At 42.1% G+C, this 26,098-nt stretch overlaps 1 protein-coding gene across 1 annotated transcript in view; it reads left to right on the top strand.

Annotated features, from left to right (window-relative positions):
- LOC139756229 (uncharacterized) overlaps positions 1–26,098 on the top strand; it is a 256,352-nt gene that overhangs the window by 208,785 nt on the left and 21,469 nt on the right. The window contains exons 16-18 of the mRNA XM_071675386.1: positions 1,319–1,499; positions 21,850–21,956; positions 22,447–22,569. Of these exons, the coding sequence (XP_071531487.1) occupies positions 1,319–1,499; positions 21,850–21,956; positions 22,447–22,569 (411 nt within the window). The remainder of the gene's footprint in view (positions 1–1,318; positions 1,500–21,849; positions 21,957–22,446; positions 22,570–26,098) is intronic.

Genomic DNA, 26,098 nt, shown 5'->3' with positions numbered 1-26,098 from the left:
TTATTTGATGGATGGAATGGCTAGGATTTGTTCCATAAATCCTCCATAGATAAACCATTTGTGTGGGAGAAAAATGACTAAGTGTTGATCAGTTTATTTCTTTACTGTGAAAGTTGGTTAAAGTGCGTAAATTTCTTGTCACCATTCCCTCCTTTAAAGATGTTATTTATCTACTTCTGTACCAAGCTTGGTTGAAATTAGTGGAGGAACTTGTATTTTTATTAAACTCCAGGACCATTTCTCTGAATGGGGTTGAAGCTTCAAGGCTCTACTACTTCCAGTAGCAGGAAATTGAGTTACTCCTTTGGAGTGAGAAGTTCCTCATGAGACTGTACTCCCCTTCATCAACATAGGATAATGCAGTCTAGCTGAGACTGAGTTTTCATTTGTAGGGTGACCGTAAGCAGGCTGAGTCTAGTAACCCTATGAACTGGGATGAGGTGCATTTAATGTACAGAACCTGAAATTTTGAAGTATATTCGTTGTCCTCTGTAAGGAATAGATGTATGTACACATACATATCAACGTGCTCAAGACTTAGAACAATAAAAGCCCAGTTTGCAAAAAATAAGATTTTTTTTTTTTAATGACTGCTGTATCAGAGAAACAGATGTCCAACAAGCCTTTCATAGACTGGAATGGCAATGGTCAGTGATTGATCGAACATGTTTAATGAAGAAAGAAGCCTTGCAAAAAGTACTGGAGATAAATCTTCAGATTTACCCTTTTCTTTCTGCAAACTTCTTGCCAACACTTCTTAGTATGTCCATCAAACCTGTAGATTTGTAGTTAGTCACTAATATGATCGTTCACCATCTTCCTTTAGACTTAAAAGTCTTGTTTCTGCTACATGATATTCGTATTCCTCCACATTAATTGAGCACATCCAGTGCCTTTTTGTCGTGTGCAAATATGGTAAACACATTACCATCACTGAATTTAATTTTTGTACTGATGTGTATTTCTTTTCCATCGGGATCATTGTCCAAAAACAGAAGGTAAGAAATGTTAGTCACCCTCTAAATAAAGTTATTTTCTGTAAATTGTTTTGGTAGTCAACTGCACAAAGTGTAATGTCTTAACATTGAACCCTTTCATGCATGTTATGATATGGAGACACTTTTGATACTGTATTACTCTAGAAGCCCTCTTGCATTGCTTAATGCACTGCTCATTTGCCATGTACATATACACATGTGATTTAATGCTTTAGTTTCTTAGTGACTGACAAATACAAAATTTTTAAGGTAATGAAATTTAACCTTCAAACATGTGAATGCATTTGATGAAACATTTTCAACATGGTATATTTAACTAGGCTGAAGCAGCTGAGAGAGAAGCAGAAGAAAAGGAGGGTGACGAAAAGGATAAAGGAGAGGAAAGAGAGGAAGCGGAAAAGGGAGACCAATCTAAAGATGGAGAAATAGATATTGACAAAAAGGATGAGAAAGCTGAAGATGAGGACTCTAAAGATGTACCTGTGGAATCCCAAGTTTCAGGTGGGTCTTTGTTTCACCCTAGTAGTAAAAAAGACATCCTTCATCTATTTTTTACATGGTCTTACAAGTATACTTCATTTATAGTGAGAAATTCATATATGTTGACTTAGTTCAAGTATAATAGTTCAAATATAACAAATAAGATTAAATAAATGAATATATACCTTGCCGAAGCGAGGGGTAGCAATGCTGTTTCCTTTCGGACGAGGTACTGACAGGAATGGATGAAGGCAAGCAAGTATAAATATGTATTGTGTATATATGTATATGTCTGTATGTGTATGCGTACTTCCCACGCATTCCTCACGTGTCGTAGAAGGCGACTAAAGGGGACAGGAGCGGGGGGCTAGAAACCCACCCCTCCTTGTATTTTAACTTTCTAAAAGGGGAAACAGAAGGAGTGCCCATCCTCCGTGAAGGCTCAGATTGGGGTGTCTAAATGTGTGTGGACATAACCAAGATAAGATGAGAAAAAAGGAGAGATAGGTAATATGTTTGAGGAAAGGAACCTGGATGTTTTGGCTCTGAGTGAAACGAAGCTCAAGGGTATAGGGAAAGAGTGGTTTGGGAATGTCTTGGGAGTAAAGTCAGGGGTTAGTGAGAGGACAAGAGCAAGGGAAGGAGTAGCACTACTCCTGAAATATTAGTGCTGGGAGTATGTGTTAGAGTTTAAGAAAGTAAACTCTAGATTGATATGGGAGATGGGTGATCATTGGTGCATATGCCCCTGGGCATGAGAAGAAAGATCATGAGAGGCAAGTGTTTTGGAAGCAGCTGAGTGAGTGTGTTAGTAGCTTTGATGCATGAGACCGGGTTATAGTGATGGGTGATTTGAATGCAAAGGTGAGTAATGTGGAAGTTGAGGGAATAATTGGTGTACATGGGGTGTTCAGTGTTGTAAATGGAAATGGTGAAGAGCTTGTAGATTTGTGTGCTGAAAAAGGACTGGTGATTGGGAATACCTGGTTTGAAAAGAGAGATATACAAAAGTATATGTATGTAAGTAGGAAAGATGGCCAGAGAGCTTTATTGGATTATGTGTTAATTGATAGGCACGTGAAAGAGAGGCTTGTGGATGTTAAAATGCTGAGAGGGGCAACTGGAGGGATGTCTGATCATTATCTTGTGGAGGCAAAGGTGAAGATGTGTAGAGGTTTTCAGAAAAGAAGAGAGAATGTTAGGGTGAAGAGAGTGGTGAGAGTAAGTGAGCTTGGGAAGGAGACTTGTGTGAGGAAGTACCACGAGAGGCTGAGTACAGAATGGAAAAAGGTGAGAACAAAGGAGGTAAGGGGAATGGGGGAGGAATGGGATGTAATTAGGGAAGCAGTGATGGCTTGCGCAAAAGATGCTTGTGGCATGAGAAGCATGGGAGGTAGGCAGATTAGAAAGGGTAGTGAGTAGTTGGATGAAGTAATATTATTAGTGAAAGAGAAGAGGGAGGCTTTTGGACAATTTTCACAGGGAAATTATGCAAATGAGTGGGAGATGTATAAAAGAAAGAGGCAGGAGGTCAAGAGAAAGGTGCAAGAGGTGAAAAAGAGGGCAAATGAGAGTTGGGGTGAGAGAGTATCATTAGGTTTTAGGGAGAATAAAAAGATGTTTTGGAAGGAGATAAATAATGTGCGTAAGACAAGGGAATCAATGGGAACATCAGTGAAGTGGGCTAATGGGGAGGTGATAACAGGTAGTGGTGATGTGAGAGGGAGGTAAATAATGTGCGTAAGACAAGGGAATCAATGGGAACATCAGTGAAGTGGGCTAATGGGGAGGTGATAACAGGTAGTTGTGATGTGAGAAGGAGATGGAGTGAGTATTTTGAAGGTTTGTTGAATGTGTTTGATGATAGAGTGGCATATGTAGGGTGTTTTAGTCGAGGTGGTGTACAAGGTGAGAGGGTTAGGGAGAATGATTTGGTAAAAGAGAAGAGGTAGTGAAAGCTTTGTGGAAGATGAAAGCTGCCAAGGCAGTGGGTTTGGATGGTATTGCAGTGGAATTTATTAAAAAAAGGGAGTATTAGTGAAAGAGAAGAGAGAGGCATTTGGACGATTTTTGCAGGGAAAAAATGAAATTGAGTGGGAGATGTATAAAAGAAAGAGACAGGAGGTCAAGAGAAAGGTGCAAGAGGTGAAAAAAAAGGGCAAATGAGAGTTGGGGTGAGAGAGTATCATTAAATTTTAGGGAGAATAAAAAGATGTTCTGGAAGGAGGTAAATAAAGTGCGTAAGACAAGGGAGCAAATGGGAACTTCAGTGAAGGGCGCAAATGGGGAGGTGATAACAAGTAGTGGTGATGTGAGAAGGAGATGGAGTGAGTATTTTGAAGGTTTGTTGAATGTGTTTGATGATAGAGTGGCAGATATAGGGTGCTTTGGTCGAGGTGGTGTGCAAAGTGAGAGGGTTAGGGAAAATGATTTGGTAAACAGAGAAGAGGTAGTGAAAGCTTTGCGGAAGATGAAAGCCGGCAAGGCAGCAGGTTTGGATGGTATTGCAGTGGAATCTATTAAAAAAGGGGGTGACTGTATTGTTGACTGGTTGGTAAGGTTATTTAATGTATGTATGACTCATGGTGAGGTGCCTGAGGATTGGCGGAATGCGTGCATAGTGCCATTGTACAAAGGCAAAGGGGATAAGAGTGAGTGCTCAAATTACAGAGGTATAAATTTGTTGAGTATTCCTGGTAAATTATATGGGAGGGTATTGATTGAGAGGGTGAAGGCATGTACAGAGCATCAGATTGGGGAAGAGCAGTGTGGTTTCAGAAGTGGTAGAGGATGTGTGGATCAGGTGTTTGCTTTGAAGAATGTATGTGAGAAATACTTAGAAAAGCAAATGGATTTGTATGTAGCATTTATGGATCTGGAGAAGGCATATGATAGAGTTGATAGAGATGCTCTGTGGAAGGTATTAAGAATATATGGTGTGGGAGGCAAGTTGTTAGAAGCAGTGAAAAGTTTTTATCGAGGATGTAAGGCATGTGTACGTGTAGGAAGAGAGGAAAGTGATTGGTTCTCAGTGAATGTAGGTTTGCGGCAGGGGTGTGTGATGTCTCCATGGTTGTTTAATTTGTTTATGGATGGGGTTGTTAGGGAGGTAAATGCAAGAGTTTTGGAAAGAGGGGCAAGTGTGAGGTCTGTTGGGGATGAGAGAGCTTGGGAAGTGAGTCAGTTGTAGTTCGCTGATGATACAGTGCTGGTGGCTGATTCATGTGAGAAACTGCAGAAGCTGGTGACTGAGTTTGGTAAAGTGTGTGGAAGGAGAAAGTTAAGAGTAAATGTGAATAAGAGCAAGGTTATTAGGTACAGTAGGGGTGAGGGTCAAGTCAGTTGGGAGGTGAGTTTGAATGGAGAAAAACTGGAGGAAGTGAAGTGTTTTAGATATCTGGGAGTGGATCTGGCAGCGGATGGAACCATGGAAGCGGAGGTGGATCATAGGGTGGGGGAGGGGGCGAAAATTCTGGGGGCCTTGAAGAATGTGTGGAAGTCGAGAACATTATCTCGGAAAGCAAAAATGGGTATGTTTGAAGGAATAGTGGTTCCAACAATGTTGTATGGTTGCGAGGCGTGGGCTATGGATAGAGTTGTGCGCAGGAGGATGGATGTGCTAGAAATGAGATGTTTGAGGACAATGTGTGGTGTGAGGTGGTTTGATCGAGTGAGTAACATAAGGGTAAGAGAGATGTGTGGAAATAAAAAGAGCGTGGTTGAGAGAGCAGAGGAGGGTGTTTTGAAGTGGTTTGGGCACATGGAGAGAATGAGTGAGGAAAGATTGACCAAGAGGATATATGTGTCGGAGGTGGAGGGAACGAGGAGAAGAGGGAGACCAAATTGGAGGTTGAAAGATGGAGTGAAAAAGATTTTGTGTGATCGGGGTCTGAACATGCAGGAGGGTGAAAGGAGGGCAAGGAATAGAGTGAATTGGAGCGATGTGGTATACCGGGGTTGACGTGCTGTCAGTGGATTGAATCAAGGCATGTGAAGCGTCTGGGGTAAACCATGGAAAGCTGTGTAGGTATGTATATTTGCGTGTGTGGATGTATGTATATACATGTGTATGGGGGGGGTTGGGCCATTTCTTTCGTCTGTTTCCTTGCGCTACCTCGCAAACGCGGGAGACAGCGACAAAGTATAAAAAAAAAAAAAAAAAAAAAATGACTCATGGTGAGGTGCCTGAGGATTGGCAGAATGCTTGCATAGTGCCATTTTAGAAAGGCAAAGGGGATAAAAGTGAGTGCTCAAATTACATAGGTATATTTTTGTTGAGTATTCCTGGGAAATTATATGGGAGGGTATTGATTGTGAGAGAGTGATGGCATGCACAGAGCATCAGATTGGGGAAGAGCAGCATGGTTTCAGAAGTGGTAGAGGATGTGTGGATCAGGTGTATGCTTTGAAGAATGTGTGTGAGAAATACTTAGAAAAGCAAATGGATTTGTATGTAGCATTTATGGATCTGTAGAAGGCATATGATAGAGTTGATAGAAATGCTCTGTGGAAGGTATTCAGAATATTTGGCATGGTAGGCAAGTTGTTTGAAGCAGTGAAAAGTTTTTATCGGGAATGTAAGGCATTTCTACAAGTAGGAAAAGAGGAAAGTGATTGGTTCTCAGTGAATGTTGGTTTGCGACAAGGGTGCATGATGTCTCCATGGTTGTTTAATTTGTTTATGGATGGGGTTCTTAGGGAGGTGAATGTAAGAGTTTTGGAAAGGGGCCAAGTATGCAGTTTGTTGTGGATGAGAGAGCTTGGTAAGTGAGTCAGTTGTTGTTCGCTGGTGATACAGCATTGGTGGCTGATTCATGTGAGAAACTGCAGTAACTGGTGACTGAGTATGGTAAAGTGTGTGAAAAAAGAAACCTGAGAGTAACTGTGAATAAGAGCAAGGTTATTAGGTACAGTAGGGTTGAGGGTCAAGTCAATTGGGAGGTAAGTTTGAATGGAGAAAAACTGGAGGAAGTAAAATGTTTTAGATATCTGGGAGTGGATTTGGCAGCGGATGGAACCATGGAAGCGTTAGTGTATCATAGGGTGGAGGAGGGGGCGAAAGTTCTGGGAGCGTTGAAAAATGTGTGGAAGTCGAGAATGGTATTTTGGAAAGCAAAAATGGGTATTTTGAAGGAATTAAGGTTTCAACAATGTTATATGGTTGCGAGGCGTGGGCTATAGATAGAGTTGTGCAGAGGAGGGTGGATGTGCTGGAAATGAGATGTTTGAGGACAATATGTGGTGTGAGGTGGTTTGATTAAGTAATGAAAGGGTAAGAGAGATTGTGGTAATAAAAAGAGTGTGGTTGAGAGAGCAGAAGAAGGTGTTTTGAAATGGTTTGGTCACATGGAGAGAATGAGTGAGGAAAGATTGACAAAGAGGATATATGTGTCAGAGGTTGAGGGAACTAGGAGAAGTGGGAGACCAAATTGGAGGTGGAAAGATGGAGTGAAAAAGATTTTGAGTTATCATGGCCTGAACATGCAGGAGGATGAAAGGCATGCAAGGAATAGAGTGAATTGGAACGATGTGGTATACCGAGGTCGATGTGCTGTCAATGGATTGAGCCAGGGTAAGTGAAGTGTCTGGGATAAACCATGGAAAGTTTTGTGGGGCCTGGATGTGGAAAGGGAGCTGTGGTTTCGGTGCATTATACATGACAGCTAGAGACTGAGTGTGAACGTATGTGGCCTTTGTTGTCTTTTCCTAGTGCTACCTCACGCACATGCAGGGGGATGGGTTGTCATTTCATGTGTGGCAGGCTGGCAACAGGAATGAATAAAGGAAGCAGGTATGAATTATGTACATGTGTATATATGTATATATCTGTGTTTGTATATATATATGTTTATTTATTTATTTATTTATTTTGCTTTGTCGCTCTCTCCCGCGTTAGCGAGGTAGTGCAAGGAAACTGACAAAAGAAATGGCCCAACCCACCTACATATACATGTATATATATACATACACGTTCACACACGCAAATATACATACCTATACATCTCAACGTATACTTATATATACACACACACAGACATACACATATGTACACATGTACATAATTCATACTGTCTGCTTTTATTCATTCCCATCGCCACCCCGCTACACATGAAATAAGAACCCCCTCCCCCCTCATGTGCGCGAGGTAGTGCTACGAAAAGACAACAAAGGCCACATTTGTTCACACTCAGTCTCTAGCTGTCATGTGATAATACACCGAAACCACAGCTCCCTTTCCACATCCAGGCTCTGCAGAACTTTCCATGGTTTACCCCAGACACTTCACTTGCCCTGGCTCAATCCATTGACAGCACATCAACCCCGGTATACACATCGTTCCAGTTCACTCTATTCCTTGCACAACTTTCACCCTCCTGCATGTTCAGGCCCCAATCACTCAAAATCTTTTTCACTCCATCTTTCCACCTCCAATTGGGTCTTCCACTCCTCCACCTCTGTCACATATATCCTCTTGATCAATCTTTCCTCACTCATTTTCTCCATGTGACCAAACCATTTCAAAACACCCTCTTCTGCTCTCGCAACCACACTCCTTTTATTACCACACATCTCTCTTACCCTATTATTACATAATCAAACCACCTCACACCACATATTGTCCTCAAACATCTCATTTCCAGCACATCCACCCTCCTCTGCACATCTCTATCCATAGCCCACGCCTCGCAACCATATAACATTGTTGGAACCACTATTCCTTCAAACATACCCATTTTTGCTTTCCGAGATAATGTTCTCAACTTCCATGGTTCCATCCTCTGCCAAATCCACTCCCAGATATCTAAAACACTTCACTTCCTCCAGTTTTTCTCCATTCAAACTTACCTCCCAATTGACTTGCCCTCAACCCTACTGTACCTAATAACCTTGCTCTTATTCACATTTACTCTCACCTCTCTTCTTTCACTTACTTTACCAAACTCAGTCATCAGCTTCTGCAGTTTCTCACATGAATCAGCCACCAGCGCTGTATCATCAGCGAACAACAACTGACTCACTTCCCAAGCTCTCTCATCCACAACAGACTGCATACTCACCCCTCTTTCCAAAACTCTTGCATTCACCACCCTAACAACCTCATCCATAAACAAATTAAACAACCATGGAGACATCACACACCCCTGCCGCAAACCTACATTCACTGAGAACCAATCACTTTCCTCTCTTCCTACACGTACACATGCCTTACATCCTCGATAGAAACTTTTCACTGCTTCTAACAACTTGCCTTCCACACTGTATATTCTTAATATCTTCCACAGAGCATCTCTATCAACTCTGTCATATGCCTTCTCCAGATCCATAAATGCTACATACAAATCCATTTGCTTTTCTAAGTATTTCTCATACATTCTTCAAAGCAAACACCTGATCCACACATCCTCTACCACTTCTGAAACCACACTGCTCTTCCCCAATCTGATGCTCTGCACATGCCTTCACCCTCTCAATCAATACCCTCCCATATAATTTCCCAGGAATACTCAAACTTATACCCCTGTAATTTGAGCACTCACTTTTGTCCCCTTTGCCTTTGTCCAATGGCACTATGCAAGCATTCCGCCAATCCTCAGGCACCTCACCATGAGACATACATACATTGAATAACCTTACCAACCAGCCAACAGTACAGTCACTCCCTTTTTTAATAAATTACACTGCAATACCATCCAAACTCGCTGCCTTGCCGGCATTCATCTTCCGCAAGGCTTTTACTACCTCTTCTCTGTTTACCAAATAATTTTCCCTAACCCTCTCACTTTGCACACCACCTCGACCAAAACACCCTATAGTTGCCACTCTATCATCAAACACATTCAACAGACCTTCAAAATACTCCCTCCATCTCCTTCCCACATCACCACTACTTGTTATCACCTCCCCACTTGCCTCCTTCACTGAAGTTCCCATTTGTTCCCTTGTCTTACGCACTTTATTTACCTCCTTCCAAAACATCTTTATATTCTCCCTAAAATTTAATGATACTCTCTCACCCCAACTCTCATTTGCCCTCTTTTTCACCTCTTGACCTCCTGCCTCTTTCTTTTATACATCTCCCAGTCATTTGAATTATTTCCCTGCGAAATCGTCCAAATAATGCCTCTCTCTTCTCTTTCACTAATAATCTTACTTCTTCATCCCACCACTCACTACCCTTTCTAATCTGCCCACCTCCCACGCTTCTCATGCCACAAGCATCTTTTGCGCAAGTTATCACTGCTTCCCTAAATACATCAGATTCCTCCCCCACTCCCCTTACGTCCTTTGTTCTAACTTTTTTCCATTTTGTGCTCAGTCTCCTCTGGTACTTCCTCACACAAGTCTCCTTCCCAAGCTCACTTACTCTCATCACTCTTTTCACCCCAACATTCTCTCTTCTTTTCTGGAAACCTTTACAAATCTTCACCTTCGCCTCCACAAGATAATGATCAGACATCCTTCCAGTTGCGCCTCTCAGCACATTAACATCCAAAAGTCTCTCTCGCACATCTATCAATTAACACTTAATCCAATAAAGCTCTCTGTACATCTCTCCTACTTACATACGTATACTTATGTATATCTCTCTTTTTAAACTAGGTATTTCCAATCACAAGTCATTTTTCAGCACATAAAACTACAAGCTCTTCACCATTTCCATTTACAACACTGAACAACCCATGTCCAACAATTATTCCCTCAACTGCTACATTATTCACCTTTGCATTCAAATCACCCATCACTATAACCCGGCCTCATGCATCAAAACTACTAACACACTCACTCAGCTTCTCCCAAAACACTTGCCTCTCATCATCTTTCTTCTCATGCCCAGGTGCATATGCACCAATAATCACCCATCTCTCTCCATCAACTTTCAGTTTTACCCATATCAATCTAGGGTTTACTTTTTTATACTCTATCACATACTCCCACCACTCCTGTTTCCGTAGTGCTACTCCTTCCATTGCTCTTGTCCTCTCACTAACCCCTGACTTTACTCCCAAGACATTCCCAAACCACTCTTCCCCTTTACCCTTGAGCTTCATTTCACTCAGAGCCAAAACATCCCTGTTCCTTTCCTCAAACTTACTACCTATCTCTCCTTTTTTCTCATCTTGGTTACATTTTTTTTTTTTTTTTTTTTTTCCAAAAGAAGGAACAGAGAATTGGGCCAGGTGAGGGTATTCCCTCAAAGGCCCAGTCCTCTGTTCTTAACGCTACCTCGCTAATGCGGGAAATGGCGAATAGTTTGAAAGAAAGAAAGAAAAATATATATATATATATATATATATATATATATATTTTTTTTTTTTTTTTTTTTTTTTTTTGCTTTGTCGCTGTCTCCCGCGTTTGCGAGGTAGCGCAAGGAAACAGACGAAAGAAATGGCCCAACCCACCCCCATGCACATGTATATACATACGTCCACACACGCAAATATACATACCTACACAGCTTTCCATGGTTTACCACCAGACACTTCACAGCTTATCAATGCCCTGACACACAGTCATCCCCGGTATACCACATCGCTCCAATTCACTTCTATTCCTCCCTCCTTTTCACCCTCCTGCATGATTCGCCCCCGATCACACAAATCTTTTTTCACTCACATCTTTCACCTCCAAATTGAGTCTCCCTTTCCTCTCGTTCCTCTCCACCTCCGACACATAATTCACTTGGTCAATCTTTCCCTCACATCATTATTCTCCATATGTGACCAAACACATTTCAAAAACACCCTCTTCTGCTCTCACAACCACCTCTTTTATTTCCCACAACTCTCTTACCCTTTGTTACTACCCATCATAAACCACCTCACACACACACACATTGCCTCAAAACATCATTCCATCATCATCCACCCTCCTGCCATCAACTCAATCCATATCCACATCCTCGTCAACCATACAATCATTGTTGGAACACTATATCCTTCACTACCCCATTTTTGTCCTCTCACTAACCCATATATATATATATATATATATATATATATATATATTTTTTTTTTTTTTTTTTTTTTTGCTTTGTCGCTGTCTCCCGCGTTTGCGAGGTAGCGCAAGGAAACAGACGAAAGAAATGGCCCAACCCACCCCCATGCACATGTATATACATACGTCCACACACGCAAATATACATACCTACACAGCTTTCCATGGTTTACCCCAGACACTTCACATGCCTTGATTCAATCCACTGACAGCACGTCAACCCCGGTATACCACATCGCTCCAATTCACTCTATTCCTTGCCCTCCTTTCACCCTCCTGCATGTTCAGGCCCCGATCACACAAAATCCTTTTCACTCCATCTTTCCACCTCCAATTTGGTCTCCCTCTTCTCCTCGTTCCCTCCACCTCCGACACATATATCCTCTTGGTCAATCTTTCCTCACTCATTCTCTCCATGTGACCAAACCATTTCAAAACACCCTCTTCTGCTCTCTCAACCACGCTCTTTTTATTTCCACACATCTCTCTTACCCTTACGTTACTTACTCGATCAAACCACCTCACACCGCACATTGTCCTCAAACATCTCATTTCCAGCACATCCATCCTCCTACGCACAACTCTATCCATAGCCCACGCCTCGCAACCATACAACATTGTTGGAACTACTATTCCTTCAAACATACCCATTTTTGCTTTCCGGGATAATGTTCTCGACTTCCATACATTTTTCAAGGCTCCCAAAATTTTCGCCCCCTCCCCCACCCTATGATCCACTTCCGCTTCCATGGTTCCATCCGCTGACAGATCCACTCCCAGATATCTAAAACACTTCACTTCCTCCAGCCTCTCACCATTCAAACTCACCTCCCAATTGACTTGACCCTCAACCCTACTGTACCTAATAACCTTGCTCTTATTGACATTTACTCTTAACTTTCTTCTTCCACACACTTTACCAAACTCCGTCACCAGCTTCTGCAGTTTCTCACATGAATCCGCCACCAGCGCTGTATCATCAGCGAACAACAACTGACTCACTTCCCAAGCTCTCTCATCCCCAACAGACTTCATACTTGCCCCTCTTTCCAAAACTCTTGCATTTACCTCCCTAACAACCCCATCCATAAACAAATTAAACAACCATGGAGACATCACACACCCCTGCCGCAAACCTACATTCACTGAGAACCAATCACTTTCCTCTCTTCCTACACGTACACATGCCTTACATCCTCGATAAAAACTTTTCACTGCTTCTAACAACTTGCCTCCCACACCATATATTCTTAATACCTTCCACAGAGCATCTCTATCAACTCTATCATATGCCTTCTCCAGATCCATAAATGCTACATACAAATCCATTTGCTTTTCTAAGTATTTCTCACATACATTCTTCAAAGCAAACACCTGATCCACACATCCTCTACCACTTCTGAAACCACACTGCTCTTCCCCAATCTGATGCTCTGTACATGCCTTCACCCTCTCAATCAATACCCTCCCATATAATTTACCAGGAATACTCAACAATCTTATACCTCTGTAATTTGAGCACTCACTCTTATCCCCTTTGCCTTTGTACAATGGCACTATGCAAGCATTCCGCCAATCCTCAGGCACCTCACCATGAGTCATACATACATTAAATAACCTTACCAACCAGTCAACAATACAGTCACCCCCTTTTTTAATAAATTCCACTGCAATACCATCCAAACCTGCTGCCTTGCCGGCTTTCATCTTCCGCAAAGCTTTTACTACCTCTTCTCTGTTTACCAAATCATTTTCCCTAACCCTCTCACTTTGCACACCACCTCGACCCAAACACCCTATATCTGCCACTCTGTCATCAGACACATTCAACAAACCTTCAAAATACTCATTCCATCTCCTTCTCACATCACCACTACTTGTTATCACCTCCCCATTTACGCCCTTCACTGAAGTTCCCATTTGCTCCCTTGTCTTACGCACCCTATTTACCTCCTTCCAGAACATCTTTTTATTTTCCCTAAAATTTACTGATAGTCTCTCACCCCAACTCTCATTTGCCCTTTTTTTCACCTCTTGCACCTTTCTCTTGACCTCCTGTCTCTTTCTTTTATACTTCTCCCACTCAATTGCATTTTTTCCCTGCAAAAATCGTCCAAATGCCTCTCTCTTCTCTTTCACTAATACTCTTACTTCTTCATCCCACCACTCACTACCCTTTCTAAACAGCCCACCTCCCACTCTTCTCATGCCACAAGCATCTTTTGCGCAATCCATCACTGATTCCCTAAATACATCCCATTCCTCCCCCACTCCCCTTATTTCCATTGTTCTCACCTTTTTCCATTCTGTACACAGTCTCTCCTGATACTTCTTCACACAGGTCTCCTTCCCAAGCTCACTTACTCTCACCACCTTCTTCACCCCAACATTCACTCTTCTTTTCTGAAAACCCATACTAATCTTCACCTTAGCCTCCACAAGATAATGATCAGACATCCCTCCAGTTGCACCTCTCAGCACATTGACATCCAAAAGTCTCTCTTTCGCACGCCTGTCCATTAACACGTAATCCAATAACGCTCTCTGGCCATCTCTCCTACTTACATAAGTATACTTATGTATATCTCGCTTTTTAAACCAGGTATTCCCGATCATCAGTCCTTTTTCAGCACATAAATCTACAAGCTCTTCACCATTTCCATTTACAACACTGAACACCCCATGCATACCAATTATTCCCTCAACTGCCACATTACTCACCTTTGCATTCAAATCACCCATCACTATAACCCGGTCTCGTGCATCAAAACCGCTAACACACTCATTTAGCTGTTCCCAAAACACTTGCCTCTCATGATCTTTCTTCTCATGCCCAGGTGCATATGCACCAATAATCACCCACCTCTCTCCATCAACTTTCAATTTTACCCATATTAATCGAGAATTTACTTTCTTACATTCTATGACATACTCCCACAACTCCTGTTTCAGGAGTATTGCTACTCCTTCCCTTGCTCTTGTCCTCTCACTAACCCCTGACTTCACTCCCCAGACATTTCCAAACCACTCTTCCCCTTTACCCTTGAGCTTCGTTTCACTCAGAGCCAAAACATCCAGGTTCCTTTCCTCAAACATACTACCTATCTCTCCTTTTTTCACATCTTGGTTACATCCACACACATTTAGGCACCCCACTCTGAGCCTTCGAGGAGGATGAGCACTCCCCGCGTGACTCCTTCTTCTGTTTCCCATTTTAGAAAGTTAATACAAGGAGGGGAGGATTTCCGGCCCCCCGCTCCCGTCCCCTCTAGTCGCTTTCTACGACACGCGAGGAATACGTGGGAAGTATTCTTTCACCCCTATCCCCAGGGATAATATACATATATAAACACACACACACACACACACACACACACACACACACACACACACACACACACACACACGCACACATATATATATATATATATATATATATATATATATATATAAAGTGAAAGCTTTGCGGAAGATGAAAGCCGGCAAGGCAGCAGGTTTGGATGGTATTGCAGTGGAATTTATTAAAAAAGGGGTGACTGTATTGTTGACTGGTTGGTAAGGTTATTTAATGTATGTATGACTCATGGTGAGGTGCCTGAGGATTGGCGGAATGCGTGCATAGTGCCATTGTACAAAGGCAAAGGGGATAAGAGTGAGTGCTCAAATTACAGAGGTATAAGTTTGTTGAGTATTCCTGGTAAATTATATGGGAGGGTATTGATTGAGAGGGTGAAGGCATGTACAGAGCATCAGATTGGGGAAGAGCAGTGTGGTTTCAGAAGTGGTAGAGGATGTGTGGATCAGGTGTTTGCTTTGAAGAATGTATGTGAGAAATACTTAGAAAAGCAAATGGATTTGTATGTAGCATTTATGGATCTGGAGAAGGCATATGATAGAGTTGATAGAGATGCTCTGTGGAAGGTATTAAGAATATATGGTGTGGGAGGAAAGTTGTTAGAAGCAGTGAAAAGTTTTTATCGAGGATGTAAGGCATGTGTACGTGTAGGAAGAGAGGAAAGTGATTGGTTCTCAGTGAATGTAGGTTTGCGGCAGGGTTGTGTGATGTCTCCATGGTTGTAATTTGTTTATGGATGGGGTTGTTAGGGAGGTAAATGCAAGAGTTTTGGAAAGAGGGGCAAGTATGAAGTCTGTTGGGGATGAGAGAGCTTGGGAAGTGAGTCAGTTGTTGTTCGCTGATGATACAGCGCTGGTGGCTGATTCATGTGAGAAACTGCAGAAGCTGGTGACTGAGTTTGGAAAAGTGTGTGGAAGAAGAAAGTTAAGAGTAAATGTGAATAAGAGCAAGGTTATTAGGTACAGTAGGGTTGAGGGTCAAGTCAATTGGGAGGTGAGTTTGAATGGAGAAAGGCTGGAGGAAGTGAAGTGTTTTAGATATCTGGGAGTGGATCTGGCAGCGGATGGAACCATGGAAGCGGAAGTGGATCATAGGGTGGGGGAGGGGGCGAAAATCCTGGGGGCCTTGAAGAGTGTGTGGAAGTCGAGAACATTATCTCGGAAAGCAAAAATAGGTATGTTTGAAGGAATAGTGGTTCCAACAATGTTGTATGGTTGCGAGGCGTGGGCTATGGATAGAGTTGTGCGCAGGAGGATGGATGTGCTGGAAATGAGATGTTTGAGGACAATGTATGGTGTGAGGTGGTTTGATCGAGTGAGTAACGTAAGGGTAAGAGAGATGTGTGGAAATAAAAAGAGCGTGGTTGAGAGAGCAGAAGAGGGTGTTTTGAAGTGGTTTGGGCACATGGAGAGGATGAGTGAGGAAAGATTGACCAAGAGGATATATGTGTCGGAGGTGGAGGGAACAAGGAGAAGAGGGAGACCAAATTGGAGGTGGAAAGATGGAGTGAAAAAGATTTTGTGTGATCGGGGCCTGAGCATGCAGGAGGGTGAAAGGAGGGCAAGGAATAGAGTGAATTGGAGCGATGTGGTATACCAGGGTTGACGTGCTGTCAGTGGATTGAAGCAGGGCATGTAAAGCGTCTGGGGTGAGCCATGGAAAGCTGTGTGGGTATGTATATTTGCGTGTGTGGACGTATGTATATACATGTGTATGGGGGGGGGGGTTGGGCCATTTCTTTCGTCTGTTTCCTTGCGCTACCTCGCAGACGCGGGAGACAGCGACAAAGTATAATATAGAAGGCGACTAAAAGGGGAGGGAGCGGGGGGCTGGAAATCCTCCCCTCTCTTTTTTTTTTTTTTTTTTTTTTTTTTTTTTTTTTTTTTTTTTTCAAAAGAAGGAACAGAGGGGGCCAGGTGAGGATATTCAAAAAAAGGCCCAGTCCTCTGTTCCTAACGCTACCTCGCTAACGCGGGAAATGGCGAATAGTTTAAAAAAAAAAAGAAAGAAAAATATATATATATATATATATATATATATATATATATATATATATATATATATATATATATATATATATATATATTATTATTTATATTATTATTATTATTATTATTATTATTATTGTTATTATTATTTTGCTTTGTCACTGTCTCCCGCGTTAGCGAGGTAGCGCAAGGAAACAGACGAAAGAATGGCCCAACCCACCCACTTACACATGTATATACATATAAGTCCACACACACAAATATACATACCTATACATCTCAGTGTATACATATATACACACACACAGACATATACATATATACACATGTACATAATTCATACTGTCTGTCTTATTCATTCCATCGCCACCCTGCCACACATGAAATAAAAACCCCCTCCCCCCTCATGTGCACGAAGTAGCGCTAGGAAAAGACAAAAAAGGCCACATTCGTTCACACTCAGTCTCTAGCTGTCATGTAATAATGCACCGAAACCACAGCTCCCTTTCCACATCCAGGCCCCACAGAACTTTCCATGGTTTACCCCAGACGATTCACATGCCCTGGTTCAATCCATTGACAGCATGTCAACCCCGGTATACCACATCGTTCCAATTCACTCTATTCCTTGCACGCCTTTCACCCTCCTGCATGTTCAGGCCCCGATCACTCAAAATCTTTTTCACTCCATCTTTCCACCTCCAATTTGGTCTCTCACTTCTCCTTGTTCACTCCACCTCTGACACATATATCCTCTTGGTCAATCTTTCCTCACTCATTCTCTCCATGTGACCAAACCATTTCAAAACACCCTCTTCTGCTCTCTCAACCACACTCTTTTTATTACCACACATCTCTCTTACCCTTTCATTACTTACTCGATCAAACCACCTCATACCACATATTGTCCTCTAACATCTCATTTCCAGCACATCCACCCTCCTGCGCACAACTCTATCCATAGCCCATGCCGCGCAACCATATAACATTGGAACCACTATTCCTTCAAACATACCCATTTTTCCTTTCCGAGATAATGTTCTCGACTTCCACACATTCTTCAACACTCCCAGAACTTTCGCTCCCTCCCCCACCCTATGATTCACTTCTGCTTCCATGGTTCCATCCACTGCAAAATCCACTCCCAGATATCTAAAACACTTCACTTCCTCCAGTTTTTCTCCATGCAAACTTTCCTCCCAATTGACTTGTCCCTCAACCCAACTGTACCTAATAACCTTGCTCTTATTCACATTTACTCTCAGCTTTCTTCTTTCACACATTTTACCAAACTCAGTCACCAGCTTCTGCAGTTTCTCACTTGAATCAGCCACCAGCGCTGTATCATCAGCGAACAACAACTGACTCACTTCCCAAGCTCTCTCATCCACAACAGACTGCATCCTTGACCCTCTTTCCAAACTCTTGCATTTACCTCCCTAATAACCCCATTCATAAACAAATTAAACAACCATGGAGACATCACACACCCCTGCCGCAAACATACATTCACAGAGAACCAATCACTTTCCTCTGTTCCTACATGTACACATGCCTTACATCCTCAATAAAAACGTTTCACAGCTTCTAACAACTTGCCTCCCACACCATATGTTTATTTATTTATTTTGCTTTGTCGCTGTCTCCCGCGTTAGTGAGGCAGCGCAAGGAAACAGACAAAAGAATGGCCCAACCCACCCACATACAGATCTATCTATATACATACACGTCCACACACACAAATATGCATACGTATACATGTCAACATATACTTATATATACACACACATAGACATATACATGTACATAACGTATACATATATATACACACACAGTCATACATATGTACATAATTGATACTGTCTGCTTTTATTCATTCCCATTGCCACCTCGCCACACATGAAATAACGACCCCCTCCCCCCTCGTGTGCAAGGTAGTGCTAGGAAAAGGACAACAAAGGCCCCATTCGTTCACACTCAGTCTCTAGCTGTCATGTAATAATGCACCGAAACCACGGCCCCCTTTCCACATCCAGGCCCCACAGAACTTTCCGTAGTTTACCCCAGACGCTTCACATGCCCTGGTTCAATCCACTGACAGCACGTCAACCCCGGTATACCATATCGTTCCAGTTTACTCTATTCCTTGCACGCTTTTCACCCTCCTGCAAGTTCAGGCCCCGATCACTCAAAATCTTTTTCACTCCATCTTTCCACCTCCAATTTGGTCTCCCACTTCACGTTCCCTCCACCTCTGACACATATATCCTCTTGGTCAGTCTCCCCTCACTCATTCTCTCCATGTGACCAAACCATTTCTAAACACCCTCTTCTGCTCTCTCAACCACACTTTTTATTACCACATCTCTCTTACCCTATTATTACATAATCAAACCACCTCACACCACATATTGTCCTCAGACATCTCATTTCCAGCACATCCACCCTCCTCCGCACAACTCTATCCATAGCCCATGCTTTGCAACCATACAACATTGTTGGAACCACTATTTCTTCAAACATACCCATTTTTGCTTTCCGAGATAATGTTCTCGACTTCCACACATTCTTCAAGGCTCCCAGATTTTTTGCCCCCTCCCCACCCAATGATTCACTTCCGCTTCCATGGTTCCATCTGCTGCCAAATCCACTCCCAGATATCTAAAACACTTCACTTCCTCCAGTTTTTCTCCATTCAAACTTACCTCCCAATTGACTTGACCCTCAACCCTATTGTACCTAATAACCTTACTCTTATTCACATTTACTGTCAACTTTCTTTTTTCATACACTTTACCAAACTCAGTCACCAGCTTCTGCAGTTTCTTACATGAATCAGCCACAAGCACTGTATCATCAGCGAACAACAACTGACTCACTTCCCAAGCTCTCTCATCCACAACAAACTGCATACTTGCCCCTCTTTCCAAAACCCTAACAACCCCATCTATAAACAAATTAAACAACCATGGAGACATCACACACCCCTTCCTCAAACCTATATGTATATTTATATATTTATTTATTTATTTTGCTTTGTCGCTGTCACCTGCGTTAGCGAGGTTGCGCAAGGAAACAGACGAAAGAATGGCCCAACCCACCCACATACACATGTATATACATACACGTCCACACACGCAAATATACATACCTATGCATCTCAACGTATACATATATATATATATATATATATATATATATATATATATATATATATATATACACACACACAGACATATACATATATACACATGTACATAATTCATACTGTCTGCCTTTATTCATTCCCATCGCCACCTCGCCACACATGAAATAACAACCCCCTCCCCCCTCATGTGTGCGAGGTAGCTCTAGGAAAAGACAACAAAGGCCCCATTCGTTCACATTCAGTCTCTAGCTGTCATGTAATAATGCACTGAAACCACAGCTCCCTTTCCACAACCAGGCCCCACAGAACTTTCCATGGTTTACCCCAGACGCTTCACATGCCCTGGTTCAATCCATTGACAGCACGTCGACCCCGGTATACCACATCGTTCCAATTCACTCTATTCTTTGCACGCCTTTCACCCCCCTGCATGTTCAGGCCCCGATCACTCAAAATCTTTTTCACTCCATCTTTCCACCTCCAATTTGGTCTCTCACTTCTCCTCGTTCCCTCCATCTCTGAGACATATATTCTCTTGGTCAATCTTTCCTCACTCATTCTCTCCATGTGACCAAACCATTTTAAAACTCCCTCTTCTGCTCTCTCAACCACACTTTTTATTACCACACTTCTCTCTTACCCTATTATTACTTACTCGATCAAACCACCTCACACTACATATTGTCCTCAAACATCTCATTTCCAGCACATCCACCCTCCTGCGCACAACTCTATCCATAGCCCTCGCCTCGCAGCCATACAAAATTGTTGGAACCACTTTTCCTTCAAACATACCCATTTTTGCTTTTTGAGATAATGTTCTCGACTTCCACACATTCTTCAGGGCTCCCAGAATTTTTGCCCCCTCCCCCACCCTATGATTCACTTCTGCTTCCATGGTTCCATCCGCTGCCAAATCCACTCCCAGATATCTAAAACACTTCACTTCCTCCAGTTTTTCTCCATTCAAACTTGCCTCCCAATTGACTTGACCCTCAACCCTACTGTACCTAATAACCATGCTCTTATTCACATTTACTCTCAACTTTCTTCTTTCACACACTTTACCAAACTCAGTCACCAGCTCCTGCAGTTTCTCACATGAATCAGCCACCAGGGCTGTATCATCAGCGAACAACAACTGACTCACTTTCCAACCTCTCTCATCCACAACAGACTGCATACTTGCCCCTCTTTCCAAAACTCTTGCATTTACCTCCCTAACAACCCCATCCATAAACAAATTAAACAACCATGGAGACATCACACACCCCTGCCGCAAACCTACATTCACTGAGAACCAATCACTTTCCTCTCTTCCTACACGTACACATGCCTTACATCCTCAATAAAAACTTTTCACTGCTTCTAACAACTTGCGTCCCACACCATATATTCTTAATACCTTCCACAGAGCATCTCTATCAACTCTATCATATGCCTTCTCCAGATCCATAAATGCTACATACAAATCCATTTGCTTTTCTAAGTATTTCTCCCATACATTCCTCAAAGCAAACACCTGATCCACACATCCTCTGCCACTTCTGAAACCACACTGCTCTTCCCCAATCTGATGCTCTGTTTTATTTTTGTTTGCTTTGTCGCTTTATCCCGCCTTAGCGAGGTAGCGGAAGGAAACAGACGAAAGAATGACCCAACCCACCCACATACACACTATTCGCCATTTCCCACGTTAGCGAGGTAGCGTTAAGGATAGAGGACTGGGCCTTTGAGGGAATATCGTCACCTGGCCCCCTTCTGTGTTTCTTCTTTTTTGGGGAAAAAAAAAAAAGTTTTTCTTCAGTATTATATGCTGAGTGAGAAAGCTTCATCTTATTCAGAATAAGGATTTCTTATACTTATAGCTCACTATTTTTCCAGAATCAGAAAAAGAGGTTGAGAAGCCTCTAGAGTTGCAGCTACCTGTACACATTAAGGAAGAGCCAATGGAAGTTGAGGAAATTGACCTTGATTGCCTGACATCATCGGTGAGGATGGGAGAGTGGGCATCCAGGGAGAGAGCTTGGTTCTTGTTATAATAGTACTTTGAGATAGGGATATACAGATAGTTTTAATAAGAGTCCAGTGGCTTTTGTCAGAGTTTGAAAGTAAAGCTTTATTTTAGAGTATATTGGGTAATTACTGCAAATTTTCATGTAGTACATATCGGAATAATAACTATGATTTTGCTTATTAAAGGCAGTGTTTCAGTTGCATTATGGTCTGATCACACACAGAAGATATATTTATAGTCAAGTAGAAAATGATGCTATTCTCTGATTACTACTTTGTTTTATCAAAAGTTTTTTGACTGACCCAGTTTTCTAAAGCCATACTTTATTAAGTGTCAGTTTTGTTAATGCCTTGTTTTGTAATGCTGTCTTGTCCTTCAGTGTTGCTGCATCCTTGATTTCCCAATGTCCTATCCATTAGTTTTGTTTTAGCTCATTGAGCATGTCCTTCCCTGTTTTCCTGCAGTCTCTCCCAGAGGGTATGATGATCAAGCAGGAGGTGAAGAAGGAGCCCATCGAACACGACGAAGATGATCTCAATTCCAGATTGCCTGAGGAGGACGAGGAGACCAACATGTTGCTCAATGAGGTTAATAGATGGAACCTTAACATCCACATGGATAGATAGGGTCTTGGGTGTTTTTGAAGCTGGGATAGGTTTGTTTTGGATGGTCATAGCTCTGAAGTAGATATAATCTTGGGCTGCCATGAAATGGAGATTTGTATGATCTTTAGACATTTATGGTTTGTGGATATCTATATATCCAAAGTAGAATTTGAAAGGAGAAGCATGGTCATCATTAGTTGTGATCAGGGAATAGGTACAGTCTTTGAAGTATAACCTTATTTTAGATATGATTTTTGGTGGTATTGGTGGTGGTGATATGAAAATCATAATATGTTTTTTAGGGAGAATAAAAAGATGTTCTGGAAGGAGGTAAATAGGGTGCGTAAGACAAGGGAGCAAATGGGAACTTCAGTGAAGGGCGTAAATGGGGAGGTGATAACAAGTAGCGGTGATGTGAGAAGGAGATGGAATGAGTATTTTGAAGGTTTGTTGAATGTGTCTGATGACAGAGTGGCAGATATAGGGTGTTTTGGTCGAGGTGGTGTGCAAAGTGAGAGGGTTAGGGAAAATGATTTGATAAACAGAGAAGAGGTAGTAAAAGCTTTGCGGAAGATGAAAGCCGGCAAGGCAGCAGGTTTGGATGGTATTGCAGTGGAATTTATTAAGAAAGGGGGTGACTGTATTGTTGACTGGTTGGTAAGGTTATTTAATGTATGTATGACTCATGGTGAGGTGCCTGAGGATTGGCGGAATGCGTGCATAGTGCCATTGTACAAAGGCAAAGGGGATAAGAGTGAGTGCTCAAATTACAGAGGTATAAGTTTGTTGAGTATTCCTGGTAAATTATATGGGAGGGTATTGATTGAGAGGGTGAAGGCATGTACAGAGCATCAGATTGGGGAAGAGCAGTGCGGTTTCAGAAGTGGTAGAGGATGTGTGGATCAGGTGTTTGCTTTGAAGAATGTATGTGAGAAATACTTAGAAAAGCAAATGGATTTGTATGTAGCATTTATGGATCTGGAGAAGGCATATGATAGAGTTGATAGAGATGCTCTGTGGAAGGTATTAAGAATATATGGTGTGGGAGGCAAGTTGTTAGAAGCAGTGAAAAGTTTTTATCGAGGATGTAAGGCATGTGTACGTGTAGGAAGAGAGGAAAGTGATTGGTTCTCAGTGAATGTAGGTTTGCGGCAGGGGTGTGTGATGTCTCCATGGTTGTTTAATTTGTTTATGGATGGGGTTGTAAAGGAGGTGAATGCAAGAGTCCTGGAAAGAGGGGCAAGTATGAAGTCTGTTGGGGATGAGAGAGCTTGGGAAGTGAGTCAATTGTTGTTCGCTGATGATACAGCGCTGGTGGCTGATTCATGTGAGAAACTGCAGAAGCTGGTGACTGAGTTTGGTAAAGTGTGTGGAAGAAGAAAGTTGAGAGTAAATGTGAATAAGAGCAAGGTTATTAGGTACAGTAGGGGTGAGGGTCAAGTCAATTGGGAGGTGAGTTTGAATGGAGAAAAACTGGAGGAAGTGAAGTGTTTTAGATATCTGGGAGTGGATCTGTCAGCGGATGGAACCATGGAAGCGGAAGTGGATCATAGGGTGGGGGAGGGGGCGAAAATTTTGGGAGCCTTGAAAAATGTGTGGAAGTCGAGAACATTATCTCGGAAAGCAAAAATGGGTATGTTTGAGGGAATAGTGGTTCCAACAATGCTGTATGGTTGCGAGGCGTGGGCTATGGATAGAGATGTGCGCAGGAGGATGGATGTGCTGGAAATGAGATGTTTGAGGACAATGTGTGGTGTGAGGTGGTTTGATCGAGTAAGTAACGTAAGGGTAAGAGAGATGTGTGGAAATAAAAAGAGCGTGGTCGAGAGAGCAGAAGAGGGTGTTTTGAAATGGTTTGGGCACATGGAGAGAATGAGTGAGGAGAGATTGACCAAGAGGATATATGTGTCGGAGGTGGAGGGAACGAGGAGAAGAGGGAGACCAAATTGGAGGTGGAAAGATGGAGTGAAAAAGATTTTGTGTGATCGGGGCCTGAACATGCAGGAGGGTGAAAGGAGGGCAAGAAATAGAGTGAATTGGAGTCATGTGGTATACAGGGGTTGACGTGCTGTCAGTGGATTGAAGCAAGGCATGTGAAGCGTCTGGGGTAAACCATGGAAAGCTGTGTAGGTATGTATATTTGCGTGTCTGGACGTGTGTATGTACATGTGTATGGGGGGGGGGGTTGGGCCATTTCTTTCGTCTGTTTCCTTGCGCTACCTCGCAAACGCGGGAGACAGCGACAAAGTATAAAAAAAAAAAAAAAAAAAAAAAAATATATATATCATTCCCCAATAGATGTGGACTCAGGTTTTTGAACTGATGGGATTAAAAATTTTTGAGGTATTAGTGATCCATGTTTATACAGTTTATGGGTACTCATGACCTTAAGTAGTAAATACTTTATGATTATGCTTCAAAGTAATGTTCTTTAGATGGATATGCCTGTAGTTGCAGGAGCAGAAGGATGAAAATGGTGATCTAGGCTTTGTGTTCGTAAGAGAAAGGGAAGATTCACTGGATGATTTTGATACTTTATAGAACTAGATGAAATTAGTGGGGTGATTTTTGTGGTTTAGTTTTGTTATATAAATTTGATCCATAGGTAAACTAAGTAGTATTTGAAGAATTGACCTATCACATTAATTTAAGAATGATACAAATTTCATGCATTGTGCACAGTGTGTACAAAAAGCCTTGTCTACCCCCCAGTATTTTCAAAGGAGATACATGGCTAAGGTTTGTTGCAGGCACAAACATACGATGATCTAAGGGTGAAATCATCATACATCTGGTCGCAGAGATTGTTTCTAATAGTTTGAGTACCAGCAACCTGCCTCACTGTGCCTCAGGCTGTCCTCAAGGAATAGTGTTTCTCCTTTACTCTTCCAGGCTGCCACTTCATTCTTGGAGTTTTGCTTTTAGCCACTGTATTTCTTCCTCTTGTGCTTCAAGACAGTTGAGTCTTACCTTTCTAAGAGAAGAAAGCCCAAATTCCTGTCTTGAAACAAGAAAATGTGAGTATGAGTGAGATTTGTAGGCAAATAAGGTGCTCAAAATGCATGTTTAGGTGGCTGCTTCCTGCAACACCTCATTACTGCCTTGCCTCATTCAGGAGATCAAGACTGCGGAACAAAAGCATGGATCTGGAATAGTTCAGGAAATTACATATTCCATGCCCATATATCTGCAGATAGTAATCATTGCCAAAACAGAGACAACAGAGTAATAACATTTAAGTGTGACATCACCTTTGAAAATGTTTTGGGGGAAGCAGACAAGTTTTTTGCAGAATCTGTAGAACAGCTTGAGCAGCTTTTTGTAAATGAGGCTATTGTTCAATTATTTCTTATGTTGCCTCTTTTAAGAAGTTACAGAAAAAGGTAGATTTTTTGTTAAATGGAAAGTTTACCCAACATGCAATGAAAAGTGTACAGGCAAAGAGTAGTAGAAGATAAGCAGTTGGCAGTATAGTGCACAGTAATTACCTACTTTTATGATGTGGAGAAAG

This window comes from Panulirus ornatus, chromosome 21 (assembly GCF_036320965.1).
Source record: "Panulirus ornatus isolate Po-2019 chromosome 21, ASM3632096v1, whole genome shotgun sequence".
NCBI lineage: Eukaryota > Metazoa > Arthropoda > Malacostraca > Decapoda > Palinuridae > Panulirus > Panulirus ornatus.
Note: the sequence above shows the minus strand (reverse complement) of the source record. Positions and strands in the feature narration are given on the sequence as shown.